This window comes from Amblyomma americanum, chromosome 5, assembly GCF_052857255.1.
Source record: "Amblyomma americanum isolate KBUSLIRL-KWMA chromosome 5, ASM5285725v1, whole genome shotgun sequence".
Taxonomy (NCBI): domain Eukaryota; kingdom Metazoa; phylum Arthropoda; class Arachnida; order Ixodida; family Ixodidae; genus Amblyomma; species Amblyomma americanum.
In genome coordinates, this window is record NC_135501.1 from 152613362 (window position 1) to 152625817 (window position 12456).

Consider the following 12456-nt stretch of genomic DNA (forward strand, 5'->3'; position numbering starts at 1 on the left):
GGCCCGCGCGCACTGCTTCGCCAAGGCCACAGGTGGGGGAGGAGGACCAGGGCCATGAGCTGAGAGGTGCTAGCAGGAGCCCGAGCCTAATTTATTCCTTTTTTTTTTGCGGCCCCGGGTCGCTGCGGCATGACCTGCCTTCACGCTACTGTTTTCTTCTCGCCCTCTTCGCTATCGCCGTCTTGCGTCGTCCTCTGCACTGTGATCCTCCGACGCGCTCATTTGCTCGGTTGCGCCGAGGTCAACGCTGAGCCACACCACTCAACGCAGGAACAGGCGCATAAGAGCTGCCCTCTAAAATCGAACATCTGGACTTTAGAGGGTCCAAAACACTGGTCATTTTAATGCGCACATTCCTATGAGTCTGCGATGATTCCTCATTAAGTGAAGGCAAAATTATTGAAATCCAGAAAAAAAAAATTCTGCTACTGTATGTCTAGGGTTAAATGAAACATCGAATATCCAGAATACCACTTGAATATCTCATGTTATTCAGTATTCTCTGTAGTCTGCTTGGAGCTAAGTGTTAATGCCTGTAAGAATCATTACTGCTGTTTAGAGCGTGTAGGATGTTCTCTTGGACCTTGAAAGCATTTGTGGAGGTCACTTACACTGGTGTTAAATGTGATGTCCATGAAAGACAGAGCTGCCCCTGCATTTTAGTAGTGTATTATATTTTCATTTTGTGCGTGGCAACAGTGCGGTGACGCAAGATGTCTTATGGCGCAGGGGGATTCTTGAGCACGGCTCAGAGCTATCCGAGCCTGACCAGCACCACCACCACAGCAGGTGGCACAGTGGCTGGTGGTGCCGGAGGTGGCGGAGGCCTGACCGTCAGCCTAACCTCTATGTCGAGTGAGAGCGAGCAGGACTTCCTGGAGACTTGCCGGGCCACGACGCTCATGGCAGACCTGGAGGACGATGACGACCTGCCCGATGATGATGACAACGAGGACGATGACGACAATGAGGATGATGACGATTACGAGGACGTTGTGGTGAGGAGGGGCTTCGTGCAGGCGTTCTTGCTTTTGATGCAGCAGTGCTTTCTAGGGCTTGCATGCCAGATTTTCACTGACATGTGTGGCAACACTTAGCAGCAACATTTTTCATGCACACTTTGTGGCAATGCATTTGTGTATGCGTTTTGCTGCAACACTGTTCTGTCCGACACGAATATAACAAAAAGGGGGAGTTTCAGCCTTCAGTAAAGCACAGACAAGAAATTGCAATTATAACACAGCCTCAGAAAGGGAAACAGCCAAAGCCAAGGGCTATGCATAACAGGGTGTCATATTTAGTGAAGCGTACCGTATAAACTTATGTAAAGGTCACACTTTTCTTTTTCGCAGTTTTGACTGGTACTGGCATTTTTTTATTGTTTTCGTGTTCACAGCAGAGTCCAGATTACGCATCCCCCTTTTTGCGGCAGCACGCATTATTATGACAAATAGTATATCCCTGGAAAATCCTTCAAATAGATAATGCCTTGAAAGTATTGGTGATACTCATACCCCCCGAAGTCGGACATGAATTTACTGCCTGGAGTAAAACAGGTTGCTAGATCACTTTACTGGAAAACGTTACGTGATCCTAAGTTATTGAGATCCCCCAAGGGAATTATGATCGTTGGGAGCAGCGCTCCAAGTGCACGACCCTCGGCAGTCAGCGTCAGGTGGCCTTCACCTGGGCTACTTATCCGCACTTGGCATGGCAAAAATTAATTATACCGTATTTACTCGAATCTAGGCCGGCCACGATTCTAAGCCGAGACCCGAAAGTTGAAGGCCACAGAAAAAAAAAAACTTACCTCGATTGTAGGCCGGCCGAAAAAACAACACTGTTTATACCTCATTATCACAATTATTTTTATGACGCGACACGACTGTTCTTACGTCGCCGCGCACGTGAAAGTGCGTGGCGCGAAACGACTGCACCATGTGTCTGCGCATAGGCGACTTGGTGTAGAGAGAGGAACTCGAGTGAGACACAGCGGGAAGCATCGTGCCTGCATGCTCTGCCGAAGCGTGATTGATGGCCCCGAGAGGGACCGTTGAAAAAAAAAGCTGCCAAAGGAGCTTTGAGAGAAGAGGAGGAGGAGAGGCGGCGTTGGGCGAGGAGACATATGCAACGCCAGCCCGGGATCAGCCCCCGCTCATTCGTCATCATCATCGCTGACTTCTTTATCGCTGGCCTCCTCGAACAGTGCACTATCTTCACTGCCATCAAGTGCATTAGAGATGCAGCACTTGCGGAATGAGCGTGCAACCAAGCTTTCTGGGATGTCATCCCAGGCTGCAGCTATCCAAGTGGCTACAACTCCCAGTGAGGCGCGCTTTATTCGGCCTGTTGGTGTAAGCTCGCGCCGCTCTTCACTAAGCCAGTCCACGTAGTACTTGCGCAGCCGATCCTTGAAAGGCTTATTGAGGCACACATCAAGAGGCTGCAGCTGGCCTGTCATGCCGCCGGGTATGATGGCGACGTCGGTACCGGCTTCGGAAAGCGCAGCTTTTACGCCGTCAGTGAGGTGTCCACGGTAAGAGTCCAGGACGAGGAGGGAACGTTTGGCCAAGAGGGCCCCTGGACGCCGCTGCCAAACCATTCTGATCCACTGCTCAACCATATCGCTCGCCATCCATCCATTTTCGTTGGCGCGGACGATCACATTTCTTGGAAACACTTCCCGAGCTGGTAGAGTCTTCCTCTTAAAAATTATATACGCCGGCAGCTTGTGGCCATCCGCCGTGCAGGCCAGCATTACAGTCATGCGCTGCTTTTCGTATCCGGCCGAGCGCACTTTCACTTCCTTGGCACCTTTTTCGTTCACGGTGCACGCCACTGGCATGTCAAACCATACCGGCGTCTGGTCAGCGTTTCCCATTTGTCCTACGGCGTAGCCGTGTTCCATCCTCTTCCTTATTACGAATCGCTGAAATGAGATCAGCTTCTGTTCGAAGTCGCCCGGCAGCTTTTGACAAATGGACGTGCGACGTCGGAGGCTGAAGCCAAAGCGCTTCATGAACTTCTGCAACCAGCCCCGGCTGGCTTTGAACAGTTCCCGGGGGACGCCTCGCTCTCTCGCCAGCTCTCTTGCTTTGGCTTGCAGCACTTCCGTGGTCACTGGAAGTGCCGCTGACCTCTGCGTCTCCACAAACTCGGCCAGAGCTACCTCCACTTCTGGATGGCGGCCTTTCTTGGGGCCCGTGAAAGCCGTTCTCAAAAATTTCGTTACGCTGCCCCCTCCAACGGCGAACATTCTTCTCATCCACGCCGAAGTCCCGCCCGGCTTGAAGATTTGACGACTGCTCTGCAGCGACTATAACTTTCCGCTTGAAGGCGGCACTATAATGGCACCGCCTGTTTGGTGCCATGGTGTTGGTGATAAAAACTACGCACGAAAACTTCACTGCTGCGAATGTGCTCACGCCACCGCACGAGAACAGAACAAGGCCAAAATGGCAGCCAGTGCTTATGTGTGCTTTGATCAGTATCGGCTACGGATAGCAACGGCTACAGATAGCAACGGCTACAGTGCTGTCTTTCGTTGGCGTTTTGTGGGGGCGCCACCTGCGTGCTACATTTATTCGTATTTTACGAATACGAAACCCCGAAACGAAATCCTCGAATCTAAGCCGACATAAGAGTTCTACATCTCGTTTTTTTGAAAAAACTATCGGCCTAGATTCGAATAAATACGGTATGTTCATTTTAATGTGAGGCTATTGTGTGATGGTGAGCTGGTAACAGGGTGAGCCCTTTATGGATAAACCGACTAGATTCAAAGCGCGTTCACTGTAGCTTTGATACGAAGCAGTTTAGGCCTATGCTCCGTTTCATACAAACCAGGCAATGCTGCGGAGGCTGCAGAAATAGTGCATCCACGTTACAATATTACTCCGCCACATATCGTTCATTCTTCTCGAAGCCTTGGTCAGTGTTAGTTTGTTTGGATGAAAACAAAGAGTGATATAAAACAAAGTTGCAGCATTGAAAATCACGGTCGTAGCTGTGAGGCGCTCGGTGTTCGGGACCTCTGGCTTGAATTTTCACCGAGTTTGAGCTACTCTTTAGGCACGGATGGAGTCTGAGCGATTCGGCCTATCAGCAGTGTATCATACCGCGACATGCCATTTACTTCTCGAATTGTCAGTGAGTCTATGAAAATGTGTTAAGAGGTAAAACGCAGTGCAGGAGCTTGCCAGTCACGGTACTAAAGATTTGTTGCAACGAAATATTCCTGTGCTCACTTCGGTTGTATGGTGAACTATTTTTTGGTCACGGATTAATTCTGCACGAACAGGCCACGCCAGCTTTGGTAGCCTGTTATGGATGAAATTGAGTATAGTGACACAAATGCCCGAGCCTGGCGGGCAGCATGTTGCGGCAAGGAAACTCACCACTAGGATGGGTGCACCCCCGTTTGGTTTTTGCGCAGTTCAAGTTCTGTCCTTTTTGGTGCAAACGCCGAACGGTAGATGAGTTAGCATCATTGAGGCACAGTGTGTTCGTGGTTAGACTCAGCGCCTGACATATCCGTGGTCGTAACGAGCATTACAGCATCATAGTTTATTAGCTCCCAACAGAGCTACCACGCTGGCAAAATTATACACACACGATACAGTCCCTTTGGCTGAAATCTCATTTATTTTCTTTTTCCAAATTACCAGCTGTCATGATGGGGTTGCAGCCTTTACACAAGTATATATATAAGGTAGCTTCTGCTTCTTGCACTTGATTTTCATTTCTCCTCGCGCTCTGCCTCGAACTAGGAGGAAGATGGCATGGAGCTGCGTAGTGGCAAGCGCCGCAGCTGGGACGACGAGTTTGTGCTGAAGCGACAGTTCTCGGCGCTGATCCCAGCGTTCGACCCCCGGCCAGGCCGCACCAACGTCAACCAGACCTCGGACCTCGAGATCCCGCCACCAGGTCGGTCCCCACCGTCTTCTTCCTCTATCTTATCTTCGTCTCTGTCGCCAGTGCAGTCACGCCACAAGGTGCGAAACTGCGGCGGCAACGCCGTGGCTACATCCATGGTCGTGAGCGGCAATGGCCGCAAGCAGTCTCTTCACCTGCAGCACCACCAGCGGCATCATCACCCGCAAGGGCGAGTTTCGCCGCGCGGTAGGTTGACGAGAGCGAGGGATGGTTACGGCAGCCCCTGGAATGGCGGAAGCGGCTGACACTTCTCTGATCCTCAATGCTATTTCCCTTTCCTCTCATCTCTCGTTCCTTGATGGTGTGTGGAATCTTGTGATGTTGGACCTCTTTGGCGATGTTGAAGGTTTGGTGCATCTGCGGCCATTTTTGTTCCGGGGTGGAGTGGTGTGATTGGTGGGTGTTGGTGTTGTCCATCTCTGCCTGACATGGTAACTATGGGATGTCTGGACCTGACGAATGCAGCTGTCTCTTTCTACTAGCACTGTTGGTGTGATTAAAGCAGTTCCTTAGGATGCATGCTGTGCTGTTCAAGCACAGCCTATGCTGGATGGGGCTGAAGATTTTGTTGAGTAGCTTGTGCTATTAGTTTTGAGTGCAACTGGTTCATGGTCATTCCTACCATCACTACAAGCACCTGTGGGTAACTGTAGAATACCCATCTGTCATAATGTTGCTCGGAGGCTGTCTTTGAGCAGCTGGTAATTTCACCTTGCTGTCGATATAGGGTGTAATTCATTTCTCGAATTATTTTATGACTTGCAGTAGCTTTAAATTTTCCACCTACCTTTGTATGTGTACGTGCACTTAGTGAATCAGGTGTGTGTACTCCGCATGTGTACTGCTTTCATATCGACTTCGTGGTTCATTCTTGGAGTGTGAGGTGGTGTTGCAGCTGTGAACATGCTTCTTAACTGCCTGTGCTTGGTTGTGAATAAATGGCAACGGCCCCAGAAAAGAGCTATGGTTCAGGTGTTAGTGTGCATTCATTACGTCTACTAGGGAGACGGCGTGCTTGATTTCGCTCAACCTGGCCTCGCCACTCTTGTCTCCCCAGGAACAGACGAGACGAACGCCGAGGAAGTCCGAGAATCGACACTTCAGCCACGCTTGCAGCTCACCATCAGGGGACCCAACCTTCCTGGGGTGAGCACTCTTGCCCAGTCTTGACAGGGTATTGATCACGTTGGGGGAAGGGGGGGGGGGGGGGGGGGCACAGATATCTGATGCTCCCGATACTGAAAGGGACGCTGGCAGAGCCTTTGTGATTGTCAATTATCCAGTTAGGAGAGCTGTGGCGAACCTGTGCCAAACCATATGTTGTGCTGCATATATTGCATGCAGTGTTCAGCACTGTGTCTGGCTCATAGCTAGCGTTCATAAGCCAAACTCCTGTTTGGAACTGCAACCAGAGGTTTGGTTCCCTATTGGCTCAATCTAGTAACTGTTGGCATGATTGTGGAATTTCAAGCTTTGGGCATAATTGAGCGTTTATTAGATGGCACAGACCCTTGCGTGCACTGCTAAGCAGTGGCTCCACACTGTAGTGCTGTCAAAAGTTATGCATTCGGAAAATGACACTCTTATTTCATGTTGGCATTGAGCATGTCATAGTGTGTGGGCCACCTTGAGTGGGCCCTGAAATTTGTGCTCGGTGCACTGTAGAGGCCCAAGATTCATTCCTTTTAACGCGTGAACATTAGGTGTGCCATGACTTCTTTTCTGTCGATTGAGGATGCCAAGGGAAAAGGGGTGTGTAGGGTGGTAAGGAGGAATAAAAAGAGGAAAGGGTAGAGTGAAGCTGATGTGAGAGGAGGAAAAGGGAGAGGGCAAAGAATGAGAGGGTGGTTCCCCCTTTTTGTGAGAACAAGGGGGAACTGCTGCCGGAGGAGGGTGGGGAGGAGGGTGCCACGCAGGGTACGGGTCTGTGTCTGCGGCAGGACGGACACACAGTGCATGTTCCATTGCATGTATGGATAAAAGGTTCGTGTTGCGTGGTCTTCCATGTTTATTAGCAGTTAAATGAACCTTATGCTGTGTGTATTAATGGTGTGTTTCACTGATTTGCCGGTGTGATTAGAATCGCTCGCGCATTCATTCCTGTCGGATTGACGGATAGAGTGCTGTGGAATCTTTCTAGGTTGTGCTGAATCGCATTCAGACTGCAACAGCTCTCGCGGTTGAAGGTTGCGCTTCCGACAGCTGGTTGCCTAATTAGCATGGTCAGATGATCATCTTGGGCTTGGTGACGCACCCATTTAGTTTTCCTGTGGAATGATGGTGGAGCAGGTGCCAGACCTGGAGGTGGATCTGGTGGATCCCGAGTGGACCATCTTCCGGGCTGTGCAGCACCTGGTGCAAGCCTCCGAAATGGGCTCCAAGCAGGACAAGATCCGCCGCATCTGGGAACCCATGTATATGTGAGCGTCTATGACAACTCTGGAATGCTTGGGTCACAGTCCTATTAGAGGTAGTGTGCGAAGGCAGACTCGCTTTAGCTCAGTTTCCAGGCGTGGGTTCTACCTGTGCTACTTGTCTTACTGTCCCGAGGAGGCTGGTGATGGTTAAGTTTTAGCGCTGGAGTGAAATGTGAATGGCTTGTGCCCGTGATTGCCCACTGCGTCTCATCAAGGATGGTTGTACTTTGTGCTCATTGTTGAACTGTTCACTGCACGCCAGCATGACATCATCCACTGCAGACTCGAGCGACGGTGCATAAATTTGTATCAAGGAATGCAGTTAGGGTAATTCTATCATCCTCCCATTCTATTTGAATTCAGAGTTTTGAAGTCGGCTCTGAGGAAATTTGATATTTTATATTGTTATTGCAGTAACCAGATATTAAGCTCTTGAAAATCACTGGATTAATCGAAAGGGGACGTGTGTAAGCTGAGGAAAGCTTGTTGTGGCGCAAAAGTGGACTGCATCAACTGTGGCGGCAAAAAGTGACATTCATGTTGCCATTGACTTGTTTCCTCCTACAAAGGGTGCACTGGTTGCTTTCTTGCAGAATTGTCTACAAAGCAGCTAAGGAAGATTCCTCACCACCCAAAGATGTGAGCACTGCTTGTTTCTGTCTCTTTTAGTCGCTGTGTGGAGAGCTCTCGCTCGCCTTGCATGTGCCTGAATGCCTGAACGCAGTGCTGCGTTTCTTACCATTTTGCCCTCACTTTTTGGCTCGCTACTGAAAACTGCACTACAAGGTATTCTGAGCTTTCTTCTGGTTAGCCGTCCTGGAACTTCTCTGGCTTCTCCATTGAAATATTCAATCTGTGCTGGCAGATTAGTGGAGCCTTTACTGCATTTGTGAGCAGTGTCTTTCTTGTCCAAAGGCAAGTGGACGTATTAGACTTGTGGCTTAGTAGCTGTGCTGGTCCGATTCCAAACCACTGTTCCCAACACTTAATGCTGGCAAAAGCCATCGGTCGGGCTCATACAGTGATGCCGATTAGCTTTGTTTGAACCAGCCTCATTGTCTGCATGCATCTTGTTTCGCTCCAGGAGCTCCCGCGGCCAACGCCCGTGGCGCGCCCTGCGTCCAGTGGCAAGAGTGGCTCGCGGGAGGGTCCCCTTTCCGCCTACTGCAGCCCTGGCACGGGGTCTGCTCTGGAGGATGGCGGCTGCACCGTTGACGACGTGCTCCAGCTGCTCCGACTGCTGAGCACCCACCGCAGTCGGGCCAGCCATGGATCCATCGGTGAGGGCCCTGGCCTGTCCATAGGCTGTTCACATAGAATTTTGTAGTGACTTGTACCAGGCTGATTGCTGCAACTCATGTGCAGTGTGCACAAAGACTGAAGACTAGGGAGCATTTGTGTGGTTTCGCAATGCCTGGAGGTGGGGGGGAATCGTGTGACCCACCGCAGTCGGGCCAGCCATGGATCCATCGGTGAGGGCCCTGGCCTGTCCATAGGCTGTTCACATAGAATTTTGTAGTGACTTGTACCAGGCTGATTGCTGCAACTCATGTGCAGTGTGCACAAAGACTGAAGACTAGGGAGCATTTGTGTGGTTTCGCAATGCCTGGAGGTGGGGGGGAATCGTGTGACGAGTAGGCTATAGGGGGCACAAGACATTACTTTAGCTAGGTTGCCCCCTCTCCTTACCTCTCTCAACTTTAGCTAGGTGATTATTGATCCACAAATCCAGAATCCCCCCCCATAAAAAAAAAAAAAACATTCCAGAGACCCTCTAGTGTGCGAAGGGTCAGGTGGGTAGTCAGATTTCAGGTATCGAATGCTAGGGAGTCCCGCAGAATGAGGTTCATCGAACTGAAAGTGTGCTCGGCTTGGGGGCACTCAGCAGTCTTGGAGAAGTGCCTTTCTTTTCGCCGACACAATTTGCCATGGATGGATGGATCAATGTCCCCTGCACAGTTACTGAGCGTCTTCTGTCTCTGGCTTTCTCTTGCACTTAAAGCTTGACGTGCTTCATGTTTCCTGTCATAATTCACAGCGTTCCATTCCATGCGAGTGTCCTAGAGTGGTGCCCATACGCTGTGTACAGCCTTTGTCAAAAGTTTATAGCCCAGAGGCATTTGCTTTTAAGCCGTGCAGCGGGGCTCTTGCAACATCTGTGGAACTCTAATCTTCAGACAGAGAGGGCCACGTTTCCTCTTACCTTGTAGATATTTGGAATGCTGGGGATCAAGCCACAAGGTGTGGCCTAGAAGCAAAGGAACTTTGGGCAAAGGGTGTATGTTTCCAGTGGGGACGAACCATAGCTGAGAATGTGTGCACACCACTGTGCCTGTACATGCGTATGCTCACTGACCCCGTCCTCTTCCTCTGCCCCCTGACCAGGCATTGAGGACATCCTGAGCACAGTCACCATGGAGGATTTCCTCAGCAAGAAGATCACCAACAAGCTGGTGCAGCAGATTCAGGTGTGTTCCCATGGGGTTCTTTCTCTCCCTGTCTTTGTATTTTTCCATTGTATTTTTCCGTCAGTCTGAGTCGGTCACATTCTGTGGGTGACTAAGCTCCTAGAACTTCATCATAGTATTGTTCATCATGGCACTGAATGCCAACTAACCATCAGTTGGTATCAACTGGCAGTCAACTACCAGTGCCTGTGTCGTATTTCTGTCCTTCGTTTTCATCATGTTGAAACGCTATGCTGAATGAAAACCAGATCGCCCAAAACAGCGCACTGTCTCGGAACTTATTCCTGCTTAGTGGCACGGTGTGGTTGCATTGAGACCGATGACCCTGTGCATTAAAGTGGTGCGGCCCTCTTTCAGGACCCCCTGGTGCTGTCGTCTGGCTCCCAGCCAGACTGGTGCGAGCACCTGACCTACAACTGCCCCATGCTGTTCCCGTTTGAGACACGACAGCTCTACTTCTCGTGCACCGCGTTTGGAGCTTCACGGTGAGTTCACTTGCACTTTCCCACCCAAGGCTTGTAATCTTCTCTGATCGTAAGCTTTTGCCCAAGGGCGACTTAGAATTTTAAATTGCTTTTTGGCTCGAGGCTCAGCATTTCACAGGGAAAAATGATCGGGAGTCGAGAAGTGGAGTTTTTATGCTCGACAGCAATGTGACAGCTTCCTTGATTTACTACTGGACTGTTGTAAATTCGAGCTTCCAATTAAACTCCTCACAATTTAAACTTCTTGGAACCAATTTAATTTTGTCTAAATTTTGCGTTTCCAAGATTCAGTGAGTGTTGTGTTTGGGAAGTGTATGGTTAATCCGTTTGTGTGGTTGCACATAAACATGAGAATGTGCAAGCAAGTTGAACGCAGGCTAATTGTTTAGCCAGCATAGTGCCTTCAAAGTTAGAACCAGGGGACTCCAAGAAGCACTGCTTCCGCTCTCTGGTGCCGTTTTGCCTGCCCAGTTCTCGCATCTCTCCTCATGATGACATGCAAGGATGAGTTTCGGGTGTTTGCTCAGACCTATCTCCCTTCGGTCCAGGTCGATCGTGTGGCTGCAGAACCAGCGGGACGCGAGTGCCGAGCGCCACCGGGGTCCCTCCCCTCGCCGGGAGGACCCCCATGAGTTCCGGGTGGGTCGTCTGAAGCACGAGCGGGTCAAGGTGCCCCGTGGGGACAAGCTGCTCGACTGGGCCATGCAGGTCATGCGCCTGCACGCGCCCCGCAAGACCGTCCTTGAGGTGAGAGGGCTCCGGTGTCCCTGATTCGATGATGGTGTTGCTGCAGTATTTCTGTAGTGTTGAATGATGAAGTAGATGTTTTTTTTTAATCTATAGATGCATTAACATGAGCTCCAGTGTGAGTGCACGTGAGAAGAGTCGAGGGAGGACTCTTTATTTGTTGCATGAAGCCCTTTGCCTGTCTATGCTCGGGTCACACTTCAAAATGTGATAAGGTCGTGAAGAGAGGAAAGGTGCATGCATTCATGGAGTAGTCTTGTCTGGCATTTGCGCACAGCCTTTTTTTTCCTGGCAGATCAAAACTAAACTGGTTTGTGTGTTTTCTTTAGCAATGTTTGCCGCTTGCTTATTTTTGGCAAGTAAGCACATGTTCATTGTTGTTAGGTAACCCATGCTGCATCTCTGCACGTTTTTCTTGCACATTCCTGGCAGCTGCATGTGAGTGAGACAAGGCAAACATGTAATTTCTTCTTCACTGCTCGTTTGAAGAGATGGCACCAGAAGCTGCACCATCAAGTTTCGGCACTTTGTGGAGTGCCACCCCATGAGTCAAGTCATCCAGGCTCCCGCTTGTGGGTGCCGGGAGTTACGCTCATGGAAGATAAAGGCGTTGGCTGTGTCGTCTCGGGGCTACTGCCGTTCTGGTGGTGTCTTGATGCCGGTTGCCAATGCTGTGGTCGCTTCGAGAGTTGGTGCCTGGTGCTTATTTTTGCGCGGCGCCTTAGTATGGTGGCCAACATCCTGCGTGTGTGACTTCTTGCCACTCTAATGCGAAGCAGTGCCTTCAGGCTTTTGCTGTGAGTTTATCGTGATTGTAAGTTTAATTTTGCTATTAGTGTTGCTAACACTTCGTAGAAACCGCACTGCAGTTTGTGGAGTCTAGTCAACTTCAGAGAAAATGCCAGCTGAGTCATGGCCATTGGCTGCATTCAGATGTTCATTTGTGCAGCAGCCAAGATCTCTATAGAAGCAGGCACCCGGAAGTTCTGCACAGCTTGAGAAGGACTGGGGTTGCCTATTTATTTGCCCTGGGCAAGCAGCACCTGTGGGTTGTGCTCTACCTTTGTGTGTCAAATGTAAATACTGCATCACTTGTTTTTTGCATCACAGGTGGAGTTCCAGAACGAGGAGGGCACGGGCCTGGGCCCCACCCTGGAGTTCTACGCCCTGGTGGCTGAGGAGCTCCAGCGCCGCGATCTGGGCATGTGGCTCTGCGAGGACATACCCACCACTAACGACAAAAAGGTACGTGCGGCTAAACTGGGCGCTACTCTACTACGCTCCAGCAGCAGTAAGTCCCCCCTTAAGTGCTCAATAGGTTAGTTAGTGTGTGCCATTCAGCAAGTACAAAGAGGCTGCTGGGGTAGCACAGGCTCGGGACAAAGCCTGTGCACAGTATCAGTT

At 50.4% G+C, this 12456-nt stretch overlaps 1 protein-coding gene across 2 annotated transcripts in view; it reads left to right on the forward strand.

Moving 5' to 3' along the window:
* The window catches only part of Ufd4 (ubiquitin fusion-degradation 4-like), a 171800-nt gene that overhangs the window by 145144 nt on the left and 14200 nt on the right, over nucleotides 1-12456 (forward strand). For both annotated transcript variants that reach the window (XM_077665513.1, XM_077665515.1), the window contains exons 27-36: nucleotides 730-998; nucleotides 4770-4926; nucleotides 5993-6081; nucleotides 7225-7355; nucleotides 7946-7991; nucleotides 8437-8632; nucleotides 9738-9820; nucleotides 10178-10305; nucleotides 10854-11052; nucleotides 12163-12297. In XM_077665513.1, the coding sequence (XP_077521639.1) occupies nucleotides 730-998; nucleotides 4770-4926; nucleotides 5993-6081; nucleotides 7225-7355; nucleotides 7946-7991; nucleotides 8437-8632; nucleotides 9738-9820; nucleotides 10178-10305; nucleotides 10854-11052; nucleotides 12163-12297 (1433 nt within the window). The remainder of the gene's footprint in view (nucleotides 1-729; nucleotides 999-4769; nucleotides 4927-5992; nucleotides 6082-7224; nucleotides 7356-7945; nucleotides 7992-8436; nucleotides 8633-9737; nucleotides 9821-10177; nucleotides 10306-10853; nucleotides 11053-12162; nucleotides 12298-12456) is intronic.